Genomic DNA, 18,791 nt, shown 5'->3' with positions numbered 1-18,791 from the left:
AGAAGAGGTGTTTTTGGGGGGCAGATTACAAGATTTGTCATTTTTTATAGCAATAACCAGAAAACTTGTAAGAGTTGAGCAACTCACTATGCCTGGGAAGTTTGCCACTCCCACATAGAAGGAGCTGGGTACAGGAGTGACATAAGGCACAAGGGTCATGGAATCCTAGAATCTCCTGAGTGGGAAGGGACCCACAAGGATCATTGAGACCAGCTTCTGGCCCTGCACAGGACACCCCAAGAATCACACTGTGGTAGATGTGATCGCTCCTGATGGGTGAATCTCTTGACCCACCTGCCTTCAAGCTTCCCTGCTCTTAATATTCAGAAAGATGATTATTGCTAGGGAAGTATTTTCCAAGCTCATTTAGGGTACAGCACACTGAAGAACTTCAGAAGTGGCACAGAAAAGAACTGTGCCAGCTGTGACATTACAACACATCCCATTTTTCCAGCTTTCCAGCTCACTGATAAGCTTCTATCTTCATTTTTCAATCTTTGTCAGAGGTTGCTGACTTGTGCCAAAAATATCCAAGTTGGGTGTTTACCCAAGAGTGAAGTTTTCTTAAAACTGACAATTTTTTTCTCCTAAGATTTTTTTAATCAGCATTTTGAATGGAAAGATCAGCATAGTGTCAGGGATATACTTGTATAACTTTCCATAACCTTGTCAAGCATTTCTCCATTAAAAAAAAAAAAAAAAAAGAAAAATTAAACTTGAAGCTCTGGTGATACTTCAGCAGGTAAATTAGCTGAAAAATCCCATCTTTATTGAGACTTCTCTGTTCTCAAAGCAGAAAAAGCTTTCCCTGATGTTTCTTCAGTATTTTCTAAAGTTTTGCACTATTTAGGGTACCTGTTAGATAACTGTCCCAGTCAGTCAGAAAAACCCACACTTACAGCTGGAGGAGAAAATGAAGCAACTCACTTAGAATACAGAGGAGTTTGGAAAAGAAAGGAAGGAAGAATGCAAGGGAAGGGAAAGGAGTTGTAGATGGTAGGTCAGGCCAACAGTTTTATCACTTAAGTAAGAAGGAAAGGAATTTTAAGCAAGTACCAGAATAAGTAGGAACAAATGTGAGGTCAGAAAATAAGGGCGAGAACACAGATTAAAAAAAGGCTAGAGGTAGATGGTAGATCAGGTAGAGAGGGTCAGAAGGGAGGTAGGAGAGAAGCAGTTTCAAAGAACGAGAGATGGATAAGTCAGAGAAAGGAAGGGTGGAATCGGGATTCACTAATGTCTTGAAGAGAATTGCATGTTATGATCAGGACCAGGAAACATCCTTAAGGCCAAGTAGGGTGTGATATTTTACTGGGAAGAGAAAGCCAGGAGACAAAAATTAGAGGCATCTAAAACCTATGATGATAAAAGACAGAAAATGGAAGCTATACTGATGGCCTGTAATTATCTGAGATCCCAGACTCTTTTCTCCATGGAAGAGTGAGTCCTTTTGTAAACAATGACTTTTTGGGACACTTTTTTCTCTTGTTCTCCCATGTAACAGAGATGGAAAAGGTAGGCGGCATTCCTTAGCTTCCAGAAATAAGTTACGTATATGATTTCATACTTGATGCCTACTAGGTGCCTTTTCAGACATGCCTGCCAGAGCTTTTATACAGGTGTGTTTGATAAATTACAGCTTCACTGCCTTTTCCTGCCTGCTCGCTGCTGATTTAACACCTCATGGATTGCTTTTCCACAGGCTCTACAAGAGGAGATTAACGTTTCCGGCAGTAAAATAAAAGTGAGTTACCTGAGCAGTCGCACAGCTGGCTACAAATCTGTGCTGCGGATCAGCATGACCCACCCCACCATCCCCTTCAACCTCATGAAAGTCCACCTCATGGTGGCCGTCGAAGGACGCCTTTTCAGAAAGTGGTTTGCAGCAGCTCCAGACCTGTCCTACTATTTCATCTGGGACAAGACAGATGTCTACAGCCAGAAGGTGTATGGGCTCTCAGAAGCCTTCGGTAAGTGACCCCAGGGTTTGTGCCTCCTTTTAGAAGCAACTAAGTGGCAGTGATAGGCTGTGTCCTAGATCAGTATGGTCTCACTGCAGACACATGAAAAGGTCCCTGCAGATTCTCTGCAGCACACATTCCCCAGCAGATGAATCACAGAATGGTCTGGGTTGAAAGGATCTTAAAGACCATTTACTTTCAATGCCCCAGTCATGGGCAGGGATGCCACCCATTGGATCAGGTTGCCCAGAGCCCCATCTAACCTGGCCTTGAACACTTTCAAGGACAGAGTACAGATACTTAATCTGTTCTCTGGCTCATGGCCCAGCGTGTACATCCTGAGCTGCTCCCATCATATTCATACAAAAGGAATTAACTGGGACTAGAAGCGTTTGGCTGCCTCTCACCCATAACCAGAAACTGTCAACACTGCTTTGAAAGGAATCCCAAGGATAGAGCCCTGATAGCTACTGCTCCTTGTGGCTGACCTTCAGGATTGGTCTAATCTTAGTTTCCCCTTCGTTAGCCATTCAAGAATGCCATCCCATACTGGGTGTTTAGTGAGCGGAGGTAATGCAGTTCTGCAGTGATTGCTTCCCATCTGCCAACACCCAGTGGATTCAGTTACGTGTCTTCAACTGAGTCTAGACTAGACCTTTCAGGCTGCCAGGAAATGGTATCAGCAAAATGGGAGAGATCCCAAATTAGCAAACACAGCTCCTGTTGACAGAAGGATGGTTCACTGATGCCTCATAGCTCAAATGGAGATAAGTCTTTTTAGAGGAGTTGCAGGATGCCTGGTGTTCCAGGAGTAAGGATTAGGTGCCTTCCTCCTCTCAGTCAGGCTCAGCTGCCTTGAGCAGACTGGATGATACACCCTGCTGAGCCTCACCCAATTCAGAGTCCACACTGAGAACTGTGTCCTGGTAGCATATCCTGAAGGACTCCGTGTGCATGCTCTTTACGATACGAGATCATCAGTGGGTCCTGGAATGCTCCATGAAACAACTCTGCAGCTTGAGAGTACCCAAGCAAGTGTGAGGACATCAGCATTCATGCTTTCAATGATTCCCACCTCCAGAACAGTGGAAAATATTGACCTTTCATATCCTAACTTACATCGTTTTCTGATACAATCTGCAAAAGACTATGTTTGATGGTGAATCCTGAGTTCTCTCAGTGCTCAGCACTTTTCAAAGAGTCTGGTAGACTTGTAAGATCAGACTTTTTTTTCCTATCTAGTAAAAATAAAAAAAGATCTATGTAATTGCTTTTCATTTGTGTGGAACTTGCAGTTCTGCTCTGCTTCAGCTGTAAAGATTAGAAGAAGAAAAGCAGACCAGTGAAAATGGTCGCGCTTCTTCTGAGAAAATTGTAAAGGAATCATTATTCTGTCAAAAACATGATTTTCCCTCTGCTGACATAATTTTAAGCAACTCCAGCGTGTTCAGTGGAGTTAGTCCTGAAAGGCTCTGATTAGACATCATGGCAAGCAAACTCTTGACATTAACAATGACCACAAGTCAACCTGGCTGAGACTGCTGACTCTGAGGGACTCACTGTCCCATGCATGAATTGTGCAAGTCTTTACCTTCCAAGAAAGATCATGATCAAGTTCCTGGCATGCACTCTGTGATCAAAGAAAGTAGATAGGAGTAAAATCCTCTCATCTGAGAGTCCAGCAGTGGTTTACACTCTCAAATCATTGAATATCCTGAGTTGGAAGGGACTCAGCAGAGGTCAAGTCCCAATCCTAATATTCATTGTTTTAAAATACATCATTAAAAAGGTGTCTTTTAAATTTTTAGCACATTCACTCCACACCTACAATGGCATTGACCTTTTTAAATTCAGAATAGAGATTTAAGAGAAAAAATATTATGTGTATTGTGATTGTCTATTATGTTGATGACATTTTCAATTAAATTAGCAATTTTCTTTAGAAATGCTCTTACCCCTGCTCAGTTGTGACTCTGTGTGTGCTGGCACTGCATTTCTGGGTTCCTAATCTAAGGAATCTTTTGTTTCTGTCTTGTTCACAGTTTCAGTAGGTTATGAGTATGAATCCTGTCCAGACTTAATCCTATGGGAGAAGAGAACAGCTGTGCTTCAGGGTTATGAAATTGATGCTTCCAAACTTGGAGGATGGTCCCTGGACAAACACCATGCCCTCAACATACAAAGTGGTAGGTTGTTTGTGACACATAACAGGAATAATACAGCATTGCAAGACCCAATTGCTCCTTTTCACTAAGAATTCAAGAAAAGGAAAAGAAAGAAACCTGACCAACACATGTGCTCTCTTGTGTGTTTTACTAACAAGTTATTTCTAGTAACCTACATTTAGAAGCAGTTTGGTGGGCAAAATGTAAAAGAAGCTGGCCGTCATGAAGTAGTTGAATATCAGCCCAACTTCATAGTGTAGTAAAAGAAGGGAAATATTCCTAAAATAACGTAAGGGGAACCTATTCAGATTGGAGCTGTCACTAAGCATAAATCCATCCAGAGGCATCCTCCAATGTGCCAAATGTATTTACAAAACAAGAGGCTTCATGGGTCCTAAGGGAGAATGGAAGGTTCCAGAGTCCTTGAAGACTGCTGAGTACTGTAGTAGGGAGGCTTAAAAGCTGATCAGAACATGTTCAAAGGCAGAAGCACTGTGTCCCTTTGGATAATAGTGGTATGGGAGCAAACATCTAATTCAGCCCGCATCACTTCTGGGAGCACTACAGTTAGAGGGAAAACAGGCAGAGCTCCTCTAAAACTTTGTAAATGAAATATTGCTCTAGAGAACGTCCCATAGTCTTCCCGGCCCTTACTTTTCCATGAGCTGTGAATTTTTTTTTTTTTTTTTTTTTTTTTTTTTTTTTTTTTTTTTTGCCTGGTAGGCTGTGAATTACGGGGCAAGGAGGAAGAGACTGTGCAGGTAAAAATTCATAAGATGCTGAAAAGTGTATTTCATTCAAGGGTAAAGACAGTCTTATTCTCCCTACGTATTTTCCTTCTGCAGCAAATGTAATGGGTCTAAAAAAATACTTAATTCAGAAAAGAGGCTCCTCATTTGAAACTATTGCGAAGTTTGAAAGTTTCATTGCAAACTATGAAAGATGATAAACCTTCTTGCTACTTAACAGATTCCCCAGCCAGCATGCAGCATTGCCAGTTTGTGCTCCCTTTGGTCTCAGTCTCCCTGTTTCTTTAATTTCCACGATACTGTTTTCTGTCTCTCTAGGCATCTTGCATAAAGGAAACGGGGAAAACCAGTTCATTTCCCAGCAGCCACCTGTAATTGGAAGCATTATGGGCAATGGCCGCAGACGAAGCATTTCTTGTCCAAGCTGCAATGGTCTGGCAGATGGAAACAAGCTCCTGGCTCCGGTTGCCCTAACATGTGGGTCTGATGGAAGTCTTTATGTTGGAGATTTCAACTACATCCGAAGGATCTTTCCCTCTGGCAATGTCACCAACATACTGGAGCTGAGGTACTCTGTGCTGAATGTGGCTGTTAGAGTAATGCTCTTAAGTTCTGCAGAAATCCTATGTACCCAAAAGAAAAACGAGGAAAACTCTTTAAAAAAAAAAAAAAAAAAAAAAAAAAAAAAAAAAAAAAAAAACCAACAACACAGCAAAACAGAGAAAAAGCTGTCTGGATCTGCCTCTTCTGCAACTCTGCTGACTTTGATTTACACCAGAGAAACACAGGCCTAGCAAGTTCTTCCAGAGCTTAATCACATGCCAAAAATATTGACACATTTCTGTGCTGCTAAATCAGGCTGTGCTGATGTCTGCCTTTTCCTGTAGTCAGAAACCAGTGGGAATGCTGAAAATTAACAAGCAGCCTCTGAGATAACCTAAACTTTGAAGGACACAACACTGATCACAACACTGATAATCACTCATAGTTTAGACAAGATGATCACTCTATGCAGTCACATACTGGGGTTTTCTAGTTGTTTTTTGAGGGGACAGCTGTAGAAGCCTCCTTCAATTCCCAACTGAGCAGCAGTGTCTGGCTGAACATGCAGATGGGGAGCATCTAGAAGCAAGTGGTGAGTTTTCTTTTAACACCAGAAAGCAAAGGAAAAAAAATATACCAGGAGAAATAATGACAAAGGGGCAGGAACATCCATTAAAAACAATGAAGCAGAGGGGAAAGTATGATTTGTCACAAGTTCTAAGAAAATGGAATAAGTTGTGACTGAACCAAATTTCAAATTGACCTCACTGGGGATATTTTTCCTATCTAAAATTTCCACAACAAATACAAGCAACCACTTCAAAGCAATGGGGCCTGGTTCTGGGCTTTTCATGGCCAGACAAACCTCACTCCAGGAAAGTCACATAGAGTTAAGGGAGTATTCCTGAATGAGTTTTCTGTGCTTGACAGGCCTGAATTCAGGTCCTGAGAAGTCATCATAAGGCTAGCCTGATAGGAAGGCTCAATATTCCCATTTAGCTCTCAAGATTTGGCCTGAAACTGAGAATCTTCCCGAAAATAAGACCCTCCCTCCTCAGATTTAATATCCCCTGCTGCTGAGGACAAGCATAATACTGCATTTCTGCAAGGACTGCAGCCAAATTTATGCAAGATCCCCTTAGTCCCTCATGCACAAACATGCTGTAGTCATTAAGCCTTGCCAAAAGTCTTATTTGGCACTCAGAACAACCCTTGTAGATCTAGGTACATGGAAAAAAATCCAGGCAGCCATCAGAAGGCTGGCACTTTCAGAATTGCTGCCTTGGTATGTGCACCTCAGAGGGCTTGCGCACCTTTCAGATAAGGAAGCAAGAACCTCATTTTTGCTATTCTGTTCCATGATACATGAGAACATAATATCTCTCATGTTTGTAAGGTGGGAAGCTGGGATAAACCTTCAGACCTGGTCCTCGTTAGAGTGTAATATCCTTCCAGAGCCAGAAAGTTATTTTAATGTCCAAAGGTGAGATTTCCAGAAGAGCCTAGGTGAGCCCAAATCCCATTGCAATGGAGTAGGATTATTATCTCTTTCCCAGAAGTACAATTTTGAATACCCAATCCCTGTTTCATTGTCAGTGGAAATACCAGACCAAACAGAGGTTTTGCAAAGTATTTCCTCATTGAGGAAGAGAAAATTGGAAGCCTTGACAGAGTAGCCTTTCTGGCTGTTGTGTAGAGCCAGAGTTAAATTTACTCCAGAGTAAAATCTGCTGCAACGATTGATGCTTCATCTGTGCAAACACTCAGGTTACTGGGTCTAATGAACATTTCTTCACTCTGGTGTGCTATAAAGTAAGTGGGTTCAGATGTTGGCTGCCTAAAAGCTGTGGAGAAAAGCCATTGCTTTTGGACTAAATGGAGTTTGCTTGTGTCTTTTTAATCCAGCATCTCCTTTGAGATTAACACCCTCACTATTTGGCTCCTAGGTTTGTTTGCAGGGGTGGCTTTGGAGTGTAGTGTTCTGGCAAGCAAATGCATTGTGGGTCACAGAGAGCTGCAGCTGGGTGTGTAACTTAGACCTATGAAAAACGTCCAGCTTGGCATAATTTCAGCACTCTGGGCTGGAGTTCGCGAGGTTACAGCAATGAACTGCCACCCGTAACTGTGCCACTCTTAAGTTACCTTTGTAAATCACAAGGTGTTGCTTTAACTGAGGGTGAAAAAAACTGTAAAGTTATCTGCATCTACATCTGTTTAGCTCAGAGCTGCACTGAATGATAGATAAAGTCTGATGGTCCTATTTCTTCTGTGAGTGAATAACTCCAAGCAGGTGAGATCACACTTCCTTTGTGATATGCAGCAGTATATAAGTGAGCTCACTGCCAAGTAATATCCAATATAAAATACATCAGTGTCATTCCAGCTAAGTCTTTATTTATAATTGCGTTGTATGATACAGTTACTGTCAAGTTTTCAATCTGCTAATAATGCATCGAACTGAGCTGCTAACACCTCATTCTTTCTTCTATTCCCTGCTTTCCTGTCTTCTGTCAGAAATAAAGATTTCAGACATAGGTAAGCCAACCAGTGGAGAATTCTTATGCTGCTCCCTGTCTTGTTGCATGTTGTTACACAGTGAGCCACAAGTGCCATTTCCAGATGATTCAATAGCAAATGAAGCTGGCGTGATTAAAACTGGCGTAGGCAATCAGTCATCAGAACTGGGAGCCATTAATCACAATGTGAGCCATGCAAGCTTCTGCATGAGCTGTTATAGCTGGAGACAGGGGAAGTACAGGCAGGAGAAGCAGGATAACAGGAGGAGGAGGGGGTAAGAAAAATAGGTGGGGAATTAACCAAGAAAGTAGAATGGGAACAGCATCAGACTACAGATTACTGGAACAACTAGGATGGAAAAATAGTTCTTGTACAGTGAAAAACCTTCATTTGAGTTTTGGAAGTTTAACAGGCATAATGAAGATCCCTATGTGCCCCAGCATCACCCACCCAGGGAAGTTAGTTTTTTGTAACATTTTTCAGTATGAGCTTTCATAGAGAGCTTTGACACATGAAAGTCTGTCAGGCTTAAATAGGAGGTAGCGCAACTCAGAGCATTCGCCAGGAAATGCAATAAAAGAGTAATGACAAGAAAACAAGATAAAGGAGAGACTCCTAAATTGGAGCTTTGTCACTAAGAGTATTTGTCATTTGGGTTCACTGGAGTTTCAGTGGATTTGATCTAATCAGTTGCATTCCAGAAGATGCCAACTTCCTGTCACTGCCTGTGTTTGCAAGGACTTCTCTGGTTGACAAATTTCCCATCCTTCTCCCTGGTTGCTTTCTAAATCAGAAGTTTAGACTGTGTGGAGTTAGGATTTTTGTGTGTGTGTGTTTAGTTTTCTTTTGCATTTGGGATTGGGGATTTTTCTTGCTACATGCTTTTCATTTACTATTTCTTTGACTTTATAGAGGCTATGTCAAACCAGAAATGTTCTTTTATCTGCATGCCTGGAAATGAAATGAAGTAGAAACTGATTTTTTGTCCTATTGCCAGAACAATAACGAAGGGCTGAGCTTCACAGTATAATGGACTGGCCCAAAGCATCTATTAGCAGGGCTAGGAGGTTGGTACCCAAGACATTTTCACTGATTGTCCTCATCAGGCTGAGTTCCATCCCCCCCTCAGCTACTCTTTCACATCGTTTGAAGGCTATAGAAAATTTCACTTCTCTTTGGAGCAGCCATGTTGTATCCCTAATGGCCAGGAAATACACAGCCACTAAAGTGCATCTGCTTTGACACTGAAGGGCAGCAGCTGGATACCTGTTATGAGAAGAGGTTTTGTGTATGAAAGCAGTAACTGAAGGAAGATCTGTGGCCTGGCCACAAATGCTGCAGATAGGCAAGCAGAGTTGGCAGGGCTTCAGCCTATAGGCAGTTCCTAAAAACTAAGAAAGTAAGTGAAAGAAGTCCAAGGCATGCCTGCTTCAGTGTAGCCGAAGGGGGATCAGGGAGGGAGGAAGCAGGTGAGGAGCTCCAGATCAAATACTCCCATCTCTGGCTGCATCAAAGGAGTCACCCATCTGTTAGTGCCTGTTCTGTGACATTTGCTTTAATAATTCTTGTTAGGAAGTCTCTTTGCTCCTGACCCTCAGGGAAATGAGTGGGTGTAGTCTCAGCTGAAGCTCCAGTGCTTTGAACTCAGAAGGTCTAAAGCTTGACACCAGTGACCAGCAATGGTGCCAATGGTGAGATCCACAGGGCTGAGTCTCAGTGGTTTGGAAAAGCTGAAATCCATATGCTAAAACTGCCTCAGTTCAGGGGAAAGGAAGTCCTCCCCAGTATGTAGGCTGTGGTGAGCTTGATCTCCAGAGGTTCTGGAGCTATCCACAAAGCAGCTTGGCTTTACATTTGTGTGTGTAGCCAAGGTCTAACTCTGCAAAGGCCATTTTAAATGAGGGATGTTAGCTAAGCCAAAAAGCATCACCAAATCATGATGCCTTCTCTGCAGGAATGTGGAGGGCAGTGAGGCATTTCTGTCTTGCAAATATACAAAAAGTCGTCACACTTAAATTTATTCTTCCTTTCTTGTTTACATTCATACTGTAGAGAGAAGTCTACAGTTAGTGACAAAGAGAGGTATCTCAGCCAACAGCCCTACGATCAGATAAAAAGTTCCTTGCAGTTCTCTGGCTTGGCTAATGGCATTGTTATAAAGTTTTATTGTCCAGTGTTTCACACTAGAAGAGCTTTGGGCATCACACACAAACTGCAAACACTGAAAGACCAAGTGTAAATTCAGCTCACTGCACTGTGTGGTCTCCTTAGGTATTAATCTTTGGAGTGTCACCCAGGGAAAAAAGACCAGTACTTCACACAAGCTACAATTAAATCCTCTGGTTCTGAGCTGCAGGGTGCTTAGCATGAAGCCATGGAAGCACAGCCCTACTGCACAAAAACCTTCTGGCTGCCGGAATTCGGTAGTTCTTTAGTTGCCAGCAAATGTACATGGCCAGCAAGGCTCAGAGGGGAAATGGGGAGCTTGCACAGAAGGAGAGGTGGTTTTGTGTCCTTAAACAGAGACATCAGATCCAAAGAAGTCCCAGGGGTTTATCCAGGTCAGTGGTTGTGGGTAGCTAATTTTGGTGGTGTGACTGCTCCTGTCTGTTGACCACAGTGGGAGCCAGAGCTTCTGTTCTGTTACCAGTAACAGAAGTTGTCCTTCGAGGAGGTGGTAGATGCCCTTGCATTAGAGAAAGTAAAATACAGTTCATCTTGTAAGATAGATGTTTAAAATAGTCAGAGAAATCCTACCCCAAAAGGTGATATTTCTCTCCACTGCTTGTAAGGGGGATTAAGGCAGCCAGTTCTGATATGAGCATCCACTTCGTAACCATCTAAAGCTTGGTGATATGAATCCCTTGGTATTTTACAGAAACTAATAAAAAGGTGCAGTTTGCTGTGCTGATGTTTTGTAGAGAACCTGCTGAAAAAAAGGGATCATCTCCCTTTTCTCATCTCTATTTCTTAGAGACTGGCTTCCCACTCTGGACCAGGAGGTTCCATCCTAGGACTCTTACAAAACATGGGCTTTGGGCCCAAAGGGAGACTACCAGGCTTTTTTCAAAGCCTGTGCATATATCATAGTACAACTGAAGTGATCCACAACCCAAGCCACATGCCTCTGCCAGCTCACCCAACTTTGTATCCCGTTTCTTTCCTATGCCTGTGTGTAAGGAATCACATAAAGCACAAACACTTTAAAATGGAGTCTGAATCTCTTGACATGCCTGCAAAGCTCCCGAGATGGTACTGGCACTATCCTGACCAAACAATGAGAATGATAAAAGGGTGAAGGCAGATGTGTGGAAGAGACTATACACAATCCCAAACAAGTGGAGTCACTGTGGACTTGGAAGATTTCCCTGCGCTTTCCCAGCACATGACTGTGTCACAAGTATACAGGGGAGCATTATCACCTCCATTTCACTTTGACTTGCAGAACCATGAAGCTTTTCTCATTCCCAGTGACTACACCATCATGCCCACTAATACCCATCAAATCGTCAGTTCTTGGCTAGGGACCTGCCCATCCCATCATGGCAACTTCAGTGTTACTGCTTCAGGTGGTTTAAAATATCAATGCATTGCTCAGGTTTTCTTCTAAAAAACTGTAATAGCTCAAGAAACACTCTGAATGGTGACTTCCTCCACAGTCATTTTCTACTGGCAGTGCCAGTATCAGAGATAAATATTCTAAGTCTACAAATACAAAGCCGATCAAGTCTTTTGAATAGTAAAAAGTCTTGTCTTTTGTTTTGGACTGTTAACTAGCTGAGAAATAAGAGAAGATGAAAGGGGAAAATAAATCTTCTCTGCTTCACCCCGGGCATATATATTTCAGTTGCTGTTCAGCCCAGTCTAATTTACCACTTGGATTTGCCTATTGATTGTGGCTTTAAATAAAAAGTGAATCCCCAGTGTTCCTGGCTCCACTGCTCATGCACCATCACAGATAAAGGGAAGCAGTTTGGGAAATTTTACATGACCTACGTATGTTTATTTAAGCATTTTTCACCCTGAAGGACCTCAAAGTGATAAAAACCACCTCCAGTGTATACCACTGTGCAATTCATGCCAGGGCAGAGTGTGATAGTATCTCTCTACAGTGCTGAAAACAGTTGGCTGAGTCCAGGGGGGTAAATTCCAGCTTCACCACTTTCAACATATTGTTTCAGCATCTATTGTATACAAGAGCTAGGAGTAGAAAATTGTTTTAAAAGCTCTCTTGTTTACAGAAGATTGTAGTCAATAATAAAATCCACCAGACTGAGGCTGTGCAATCCAAAAATAAATCACAACAATAGTGCAGGGAGAGGGGAGCAGGAATTTCTCTGTGTCCCCATTTTTCTCCATCTCTGTGTAAGTCATTTGCCTTTGCCCATCTGCACACAGCCTGCTCTAAAACTCAGGGAAAGTTATCTGTGCTTGCCAGTCAAAGATGGTAAAGGATTGCAAAGTGCCATTAAAACTGTCCTACTCTTGTCCACCTCCCATGCAAAGTAGAGATTATGAACAGCTCAAAAGCTTACTGACATTCAGCAGGGCTTTGTTAGGACAGTCAGAAGAAAATGCAAGGTCCTGATCAAAATGGATGATGGATTCCCACAGGGAACTTCTTCCACCAGGGTTGAAGCCACTTGCTTAGTGTGAGTGACATGCAGGTAAATGAATTAATACCCTCCCAGCCTGCTGTCATTGGGAAGGAATACAGATGGAGACTGAATTGTCAGGCTGGAGCTGTCTTGAAGGTCAGAGCATTTTATTTAGCAAGAATCAGTGTCATTTTTGGAGATGAAATCTGCTCAGACTTTAATAGGATAAATCACAAGGGATATTCCAGAATAAATCAGAAAGGTGCTTTTCCCCCACCCCCATTGTATTAAATAATTTGAATGAAGAACCAGTTTACTGCTTTTTAAAGAGGAGAATAACTCAGTAATTTTTCATGTCTGAAGAGGGGGTAATTTTCCTAAGATAAAGGTTGAGAGGAATTTTCTATATGTGGAATAGAGTCAACTGTGATCGACACTCAAGTTTCTAGTCAACTTCTCCTGGAACAATTCCATTAAGTGCAAAATTGTGGTCTGTGGCCTAGATTTTTATTATGATTTCTTTGGACTTGATGAGTTTGGACAGCTTGACAGTGTTCTGGAGAAAAGTAGATACTTTTCATACTTCTCCTAATTACTACTTAAGCTTTCTTAGAAGGAAAATAAATCTATTCAGGACAGATGTTAAAAATCTAACCTGTTGGTCTCAGGCGTAGAAGAGATGCAGCTCAATACACACTAGTAGTCAACAATTTAATAAAATATATTAATAACTTTTATATCTATGTTAAAATACAAGTAAAGTCCTTGCAAGAAAATTAATTAAATTTTGTCTAAACCCATCTGGTTGGGGTTTTTTTCTGGCCAGTCCTACTGGATGCTTTCCATAAAGTGGATTCTATTTTATTGATTTCTTCAGTCTCGGGCTTATTTAATGTTGCAGTCATGGAGCTAAAAATATTATCATTCTGTCTGCTCACCCCATTTTCTAAGCCACCCTTTCTTGTGTCCAAGGAAACAGTGAGCAGAGGGTGTTCAACAGGAGACTGATGTTCAGGTTCCTCAGCCTAATACCAGTTCATGCTTTACTTGGGGCTAAATGTGCTGTTCAGGGAATTATTTTATTCCTCTCATCATTGAGGTCCAGCTGAATTCAGTGGCAGGATTCCCTTAATCTCCCTGAGGGCAGGACAGAACTTTAGAGTATTTGCTGGAATCAGCAAGAGCACCAGATGAGCCTTGATGCAGTGATCTTGCAGGGTGTATCTTCAAGTGCTTTATACAGAGAGTCTCCTTTCCAAGTTTATATTAGTCTTTGTTGGGAGGGCAGACTTTTTTTTCATTATTATTTGTATTATTTCCCTACTGTCCTGTGTTTTCCCTTCACTTCCTGGCACTGCACGAACACCAGTTTCAGTACTGTGTCTGTAACAAGTAAATTAAGCAAACACAGGCACTGGGACTAAACCTGTAGTAGGTCCTGGCATGGGTTTTGCTCAGACCAGAGAGCCGTTTCCTTTGGTTGCTTCCCTCCATGCCAGGAGCACCCCAGCACAGTGATTGCTAATGGATTCAGCTTGGGATCCTGTGCTGTAACACCCTGTGTACTAACCTTGTCCAAAACAGCACTCCTTCACTTTCCCAGTCTTTCTGCCCTGTGCATTTTTATTCTCTAAAGTGTTTGCATTGCCTGTTGACTTAAGGAAACACACAATCCAAAAAAATTAATAATGTCATACCCTTGTTTTTCAGCCACAGCCCAGCTCATAAGTATTACTTGACCACAGATCCGATCACCGGCTCCATCTACCTCTCAGACACCAACAGCCGACGTATCTATAAAATCAAGTCAACCACATCAGTGAAAGACATTGTGAAGAACTCGGAGGTCTTGGCTGGAACTGGGGATCAGTGCCTCCCATTCGATGATACCCGCTGCGGAGACGGAGGCAAAGGCACTGATGCCACCCTTACAAATCCCAGGGGTGAGACTGCTTCTTCTCCACTGGCTTTCTTAAAGGGGGCTTTTTGAAAGCAGCTGGTTTAGTCACACTGGAGATTGCTCTCCTCTCCAGTTCTGAAACACATCCTAAGGGCTTGGTCCTGGAAATAAGTGAGTATGTCTCACCCTCAGCTAGTCGTGTCATAGTTCTTCAAATTCACGTGGCTGGGAGGAATGCCAAACCAGAGGGGTTCAGTGATGGACACGTGTCCAGAGGGCAATGGAATAAATCCACCCATCACTTCTATACCTATTGAGCCACTGCTCCTCCTTACCAGCACTGCTTGGTCCCTCCCAGCCTGGGCAGGATTCACTAACATTCAGTTCTCTAAGGCTTTTTTGGCTTTCAAAAAAAGCCCCATAAGCATTGCTGTATATATTTATATATAAAAGAGAAGCAAAACTAGCCTACAGCTCAAAAATATGCAAATGGTGGTTTAGACATTGACATTATATATCACAGCATCCATCTTAAATCCTGTAGGGAGTGGATACTAACTTTGATATGGGAGTGGTCTAATTCAGCTTAATTTCACCTGGTTCCAACATACTGAAATGTGATAAGAGCACAGTCAAATCAGAATAATAAAAGCATCACACAGCCTTCATGGCTGTGAACAAAATTGTTCAAAACAGGTTTAGCCAAACATATGCAGTCCTGTATGTAGCCAAGATTTCAGTCTGGCAATCTCAAGGTAACAAGCTCTGCAGATGGAGGATGTCGCTCCTCCCAGCTGTCTACAGCTCCTCACAAAAAAATAAAGTCACATGGAGGGACAGAGATTACATGGGGGTGATAGAGATGATGTGGAAGGCACTTTTTCTACACAGATTTTCAATCGCGTTTGTGACGAGGACTGAGAAGGACACCCATGCAGGAATTTTTTTTGAGATCTGGCATTTTTGCCTGTTATGTGTCATCTTCTGCACAGCTTTTGAGAGTGGAAGGAGTTATTTATAGGTTCTTGGCACATCAGTGTGCTGCAGGTTTTCTTTTTCATTGCATCCAGTAGTTGTAGCTCCCTCCTTCCTCACCACAACAATGGCCAAACTTATCCCAACCTCTTTGTAATGCAACCCCTCAGCAAAATCTGGGGATCCTTTAACAAGTGCTCCTGCCCGTGGCAGCAGGTTTGGACTAGATGACTTTCAAAGGCCTCTTCCAACCCAAACCATGCTGTGATTTTATGGAAAGTTATTTCACTAAGAGTAGATAAGATTCCCAAAGAAGTTGTGGCTCTCCCATCCCTGGAAGTGTTCAAGGACAGGTTTGATGGGGCTTTGATCTACCTGGTCTAGTGAAAGGAGTCCCAGCCCATGGCAAGGGTTTGGAACTAAATGAGGTCCCCTCCAACCCAAACCCTGCAATGATTCTGTGATTCTCAGGAAATTATTGTTCGTGACATAGAGATGACATTGTTGTTACTGAAACCCAAGAAACCCAAACAGATTTAATGAGCCTTTGTGTCAGGTCTGGCATCATCAGTGATGATTTTTTTTTTTTTTTAATCTGTCAGCTAGTTGTTTCCTGCAAGGATGCAGAAAAATACACTTTGGAGGGCCTATTTTTTTTTGCCAAAAAGCATCAAAACCCAGACTTTTATCCTTGTAATATTCAAAGAGTCCAGCATGTTTTCCAAGCATTCCAGAATCCTATGAGTTAACCATTATATTGGGCTAAAGTATTGCCAGAAGCACAGGTAAAGGAACACCTACTGGTGGTGAGATTGCAGTGTAGAATTTGTCTCACTGAAATGAGAAGGCCGACTGAAAAGAAAATGAAGTGACTTGGGCAGAGAGATTCAGGCAGTCCAGCAGATGAATCATGAGATCAGAGAATTCAGAAATCTGTAATCCAGTTTTTTTGCACCTCTTTGAAGTTCAATCAATGCAAAAAAAAATGCCCCACCACTTTTTTTGGTCTTCTGTTCTCCTGTGTACAAGATAAGAGGGATATTACTCATTTCCATCCATGGTTGAATGGCACACGGTTTAGATGACTTATGTTTCTACTTTACTATACCAAACAGCTCTGGAGTTCAAAGTTTTCAGCACTGAAATCCTTCTTGTTGGCAACTCAAGCTCTCAGGAGGCCATTCTTCCACCTCAATCATATAACAGCAAAATTCATGCATTCATTCCTCATAGCTCCAAAATTTCACAAAACAGAAGTAAATTGAGGGTGAAAGAGGAAATTACATGAAGCAAAATGACAAAAAGAAAATAATAATGCAGAAAGCCCACACTGCCAATAGAAAGTTCCTAAACAGTGTTCTCTGATATGATTCTAACCTGACTTTGCAAATTCTGCTGAGGCAACAGCTGTGGCAAGTGTGACTCACTCCCCAGTCCCCTCAGTAAATAATGAACAGTGAAAACTCATGCTGACAATGTAATGTCACTGTTGTTTATACCTTCGCAGTGCTTGATCCTAGCAGAAAAATCCAGCAAATGCTCTTCCCTCATGTATTTCATAATAGTTCAAAATAGAATTGATTTATTGTATAAGTAACCAGTAGATCTCAAGTGACCCTCTGCTTCTGTGTCTTGGCAGGCAAATAAGCACTCATAAGTGAATAGTCAGAGGAACTTAGAAAACTATTGTGTAGCTATAGAGATGTCAGCTAGCCAGGCAAGGACTTGGACAGTCAGTTTTTCAAGAATCACTGCTCTTCACATGACTCTAATTTTTAGGCTTAAGGCTATTTTTTTTTTTGCTCTGAACATAATTGCTTCGTGCGAAGTATGATTTCTGTATTTTGAGGACACCTTTTCACTTTTTCAAAAATCATAAGGAACAAATATCTTGCCTTTCATGATGTTTTAATTAGCTGATATTTGCAGCTTGATGGAAAATACTGAGAGATACCTTCCTGCCAGATGAAAACCAGCAATTCATTAAGACTGGAGAAATAGTCATGAGCTATCAACATATGCCTTTGCATATACCTTTAGACTCTTGGACCAGTCAAGCGTCTGGTCTAAGTAGGTTTTTTGGGGTCTCTTCTCAGGGGAAAGAAACTAGTACCCTGAAGGTGGTTCATTCTGTGACAATGCACATGTTCAAGGTGAGATGAACCACATTCTCGGGGCGCTAGTCTTCTGCTGGATCTGATAGCCTAAAGAATGAGGTCCCCACTGCAGCAAACACTGTTCGGAATGGTTCTGCACACTCTGAGCAGCAGACTTTTCCCCATTGTTTTGATCACTTCCTCCAGTTCTCACCTCAGTGCCCTTGAGTTCAGAGGGGATAATTTCATAGAATTATAGAATGCTTTGGTTTGGAAGGGGCCTTCAAAGACCATCCAGTTCCAGCCCCACTGCCATGGGCAGGGGCACCTTTCACTAAATCAGGTTGCTCAGAGCCCCATCCAGCCTGGCCTTGAACACTTCCAGGGATGGGGCAGCCACACCTTCTCTGAGCAGCCTGTGCCAGTGGCTCACCACCTGCACAGGAAAGGATTTCTTTCTAATATATAATCTCAATCCATCCTGTTTCAGTTCAGAACCATTATCTCTTGTCCTGTCAATACATTTCTCTGAAGTACTTCCTGGACAGAGGTTCTCGTCTCACTCCAGTGAAGGAAGAACTCCTTTTAGACCATCAGCTTAGAAAAGACATTAGGAGGGGTAAAACCCTCCAGGAATTTCACACATTATCCATCATTGGCTTGTTTATTAAAGGTAGGCTACAGAAACACAGGACAGATAGATCCACAGACGAAATAGGGGTAGCAGTGGTTTGGTCAGGATATTTATCATAGCTATTAGGAACCAGTCTGATCCGTCCATTTCATTTGCCACAGAGCACAGCAAAGCTTTCAAATGCTAATGAATTTCAATATATCCTTGCAAATTAAAGTGTTACCACTTCCTAATTATCATCTGCTAATAATGATCCTCTTCTACAAGCAATCTAAAGACAAATTAAAACTCCAGCTTGTCAGAGCGTTTATTTTCATCTGAGTACTCACCATTGGTTCTTCTCTGGAAAATGTTGTGGCAGAGAAATTACCAAGGAGTTCACAATTAAGAGAGATTGCAGTGACAAGTCTGACACAATAGGAAGAAGGTTTCAGAAGGCACATGGGGAGGGAGGGGGCTTCTCATTCATTTAGCAGCGTAACACCAATGCAAAATGAAGTAATTAATTTGGGGACAGATTGGTTCTTTCACTGTGCCCTGCTGAATGTGTAAACAAAATCTCAGTTGTTCGCTAAGTGTTGAAGACTTCGAGAGAATTAATTGAGGAAACCAACCCCCACAATCTGTCAACATTTCTGTGGTCAGATAATAAT

The 18,791-nt window shown here is 42.1% G+C and overlaps 1 protein-coding gene across 12 annotated transcripts in view; it reads left to right on the top strand.

Annotated features, from left to right (window-relative positions):
• The window catches only part of TENM4 (teneurin transmembrane protein 4), a 1,208,276-nt gene that overhangs the window by 1,141,140 nt on the left and 48,345 nt on the right, over positions 1-18,791 (top strand). For 9 of the 12 annotated variants that reach the window (XM_066175594.1, XM_066175595.1, XM_066175593.1 and 6 more), the window contains 5 exons: positions 1,703-1,970; positions 4,004-4,147; positions 5,194-5,443; positions 7,933-7,953; positions 14,244-14,476. In XM_066175594.1, the coding sequence (XP_066031691.1) occupies positions 1,703-1,970; positions 4,004-4,147; positions 5,194-5,443; positions 7,933-7,953; positions 14,244-14,476 (916 nt within the window). The remainder of the gene's footprint in view (positions 1-1,702; positions 1,971-4,003; positions 4,148-5,193; positions 5,444-7,932; positions 7,954-14,243; positions 14,477-18,791) is intronic. The other 3 variants (XM_066175604.1, XM_066175599.1, XM_066175597.1) reach the window with 1 other exon arrangement.

This window comes from Chamaea fasciata, unplaced genomic scaffold (assembly GCF_029207755.1).
Source record: "Chamaea fasciata isolate MVZ Bird 193981 ecotype frontalis unplaced genomic scaffold, bChaFas1.0.hap1 SCAF_2, whole genome shotgun sequence".
Lineage (NCBI taxonomy): Eukaryota > Metazoa > Chordata > Aves > Passeriformes > Sylviidae > Chamaea > Chamaea fasciata.
Note: the sequence above shows the minus strand (reverse complement) of the source record. Positions and strands in the feature narration are given on the sequence as shown.